The sequence below is a fragment of the Impatiens glandulifera genome, chromosome 3 (assembly GCF_907164915.1).
Source record: "Impatiens glandulifera chromosome 3, dImpGla2.1, whole genome shotgun sequence".
Classification (NCBI taxonomy): domain Eukaryota; kingdom Viridiplantae; phylum Streptophyta; class Magnoliopsida; order Ericales; family Balsaminaceae; genus Impatiens; species Impatiens glandulifera.
Genome location: NC_061864.1, coordinates 19063616 through 19066609, shown reverse-complemented (window position 1 = coordinate 19066609; position 2994 = coordinate 19063616). Strand labels below are relative to the sequence as shown.

At 32.4% G+C, this 2994-nt stretch overlaps 1 protein-coding gene across 1 annotated transcript; it reads right to left on the bottom strand.

Moving 5' to 3' along the window:
• Positions 1 to 864: 864 nt before the first annotated feature.
• Positions 865 to 2697, bottom strand: LOC124929924 (transcription factor MYB120-like). Its single transcript, XM_047470302.1, has 3 exons — positions 2407 to 2697; positions 1088 to 2312; positions 865 to 1001 (listed from the first exon to the last, which is right to left on the bottom strand). The coding sequence occupies exons 1-3, from the start codon at positions 2695 to 2697 to the stop codon at positions 865 to 867; spliced, it is 1653 nt and encodes a 550-aa protein (XP_047326258.1).
• Positions 2698 to 2994: the final 297 nt, after the last annotated feature.

The following is a 2994-nucleotide window of genomic DNA, read 5'->3' as shown; positions in this document are numbered from 1 at the left end:
TTTTATTATATTATTTTTTAAATATAAAAATTAGAATTAAATTATAATTCTATAGTTTTCCAAACATATGAATTTAATTGTAATTCAATATCAATTATTATAAATTTGGAATTAAAATTTCAATTTATTCATCCAAATAACTTTATGGAAAAAAATCGCAATCCTCTCTTCAATCTCAAACTGATCCTTATGTCTTTACGGTCATTTTGGTAGGTCGCTTAACTAATTTGGTTAATTGTAGTCAAACTTCTGTTTTTGGAATGAACTCATATTTTTCGAGAAATTTTGTCATCGCGGCAGGTTGAGCTTCGGAGGAAGTTGAAGTCTATATGAACCGGGTTGGATTCGCTCATGCTTCGTTTGGCCATGGATAGTTAGTTAAATGTAGCTTATGTTTTATTAGTTTGATTGATAAACTTACCAACTCAATTGACTAAGACTATGATTGATATTCATACTTTTGTTTAATATAAATAAATAAAAAGTGGACATTTATAAAGAGTATATAATGATAAAAAAAATTAATATTTGAACTAATAGATTAAAGGATCAATGATTCACATGATAGAAAAAAAAATTATTGAGTTGAAATTATTTGAAACAATTTAACTCTTAAACCAAATCAAAATAATAATACTAAATCCAAAAACACATCAATATACAATAGCTTCAATTAAAAAACTTCCATGCTAATTGTAAGATACACATGTATCAAATAAAGTCTTTAACTTCAAGCTTAACATTCAAAAAATAAAAAACAAATTAGAATATGTTTATGTATAGTTCTACCACGAGAATGGAACATTCCTCCAAATTAAAAACTCAAAAAAAAACTACAATTATCTAAAAACTATATCATAATTATCACAATCCACTCCAATGTTTTCTCGGATTCATAAGATATTTAGAGAAAAACGGAGACCTCATCTTGTCGTCTTCATTAAGCACCGAGTTATGACCAAAAGCAAAAGAGTCGAGTAATTCTTCGTTTAGAATTTTTTCTACACAAAGAAGTAACAAATCAATATAAAATTTAACACCATAATAAATAGGTAAATAAAAATAAACTAAAGAAAAAACCACTCACCCCTAATTGACATATTTGATGTATCTCCAGAATAGTTCTTTCCCAATAATGCATGCTCCTCTTGTGAAGTTGACATTTGATCATCGTGGGTTCTCTTTCGACTAGGCATACAATTTGACTGTAGATTTTGGGTTGCGGGTGATTGGGAAAGATTGTCGAATTGTGGCAAATGAAAAGGATCTTGAGGTTGGATTGAAGGGAGCTCTGGAAAATAATTCTGAGAAGATGATGATGATGATGATGGCAAATTTTGATGAAGTGGTTGATTTAATGAAGACAAAGTATTGTCAACAATAGGAGCCATCTCAAAAGGATCATTAGAAGAGGAAGTAAGACCATGATCAATATTTTCAATAATCTGATCAAGTGGTTGCTGTAATGAAGAGAAACTATTGTCGTCAACAATAGGACTAGGAGGCTTATACTGGAATGAAGGGAGGAGGTCTGGATGATTACGATCCACTGGAAAAGCATCAGCAGCAGCAGCATCAGCATTAGAAGATGAAGGAAGATTATGATGTGGCCCAAATTGAAATGAATTATGAGGCACCCGAGTAGTAGCAGCAGCAGCATAAGAAGATGAAGGAGGCGCAAATTGGAATGAATGGAAGTATAATGAGTTATGATGAATATCATTGAGATTAGGTAGATGTTGAAATGAAGAGAACATATTATGAGCAGCAGCAACAGTACTACTAGGCGGCGGTAATTGGAATGATTGGAGGCCTGAATTCTGAGCTACCTGCTGGAAAGCATGGTAAGAATAGGAAGGAAGATGATGATTAGTACTAGTATTGTTTCCAAAACCGTCAATCATCAGCTTTGGCGATGGTCGAAATGAAGAGAAAGCATTAGGATCAATAGGAGGAGGCTGAATTAATTGAAGTGATTGATGATTTGAAGAAGAAGAAGCAACATGAGGAGGAGGCCTAGGATAATAAGAAGAAGAAGAAGATAATGCAGGAGGAAAGTTAAGAAGAAGTGAAGAAGGGCTGCTGCTGCTGCTGCTGAAGTTGTCATAGTTGTTGAATTTGATCCTACTACTAGGATAAGGATAATTGTTGTTGAAGTTGACAGTAGTAGGTACCATATTCATTTGGTTCTTCTCTTCATTTAATAATTCTTGAACTACCTCAGGCGGATAAAGTGGTAGGCCACGACGCTCACAACTTTTGATTCGAGTGTTCCAAAAGTTCTTAATATCGTTATCTGTTCTTCCAGGAATCTGAGAGGAATTATATAATTATATAATTATATAATTAACAAGTTATTATTATAGTTTGAATTCAAGAGAACTTAATTATATATATATATATTACCTTTTCTGCTATGCGGGACCATTTATTTCCGATCCTAGCATGAAGACGAACGATCGTCTCTATTTCATTGGCGGTTAACGGACCTTTCTTCAATTCGGGCCTTAAATGGTTTACCCACCTTAACCTGCATGATTTAGCGCATCGGTTGAGTCCAGATTCCTTCTCAACCGTGTTCCAGCTGGACTCCTCCCCATGCTTACGGATGTAATCAGCTAAAACTTCGTCTTCTTCTTCTGTCCATGTTCCTTTTTTCAATCCAACTTCTTTTTCTTTTTCTTCAGATTTCACCATTATTAATGTTGATTTCCCCGACGACGACATATTTATTTATTTTGATTCCTTTTCATATTAATTCAAAAACTTATTACATTAATTATTATTCATACATACATACATACATAATTATTAAGTAACACAAAAAAAAATATATATATATATATACACGAATCAGTTTCAATTTGCAAGTGATTCTTTTTTTCTTTTCTTCTTCAACGGCAACCACAATGAGGCAATGATTATGATTGAGTGAACTAGTTCTTAACCAACAATTAATAATCATAAATAAATAGAAACAAGAAATCATAAAAC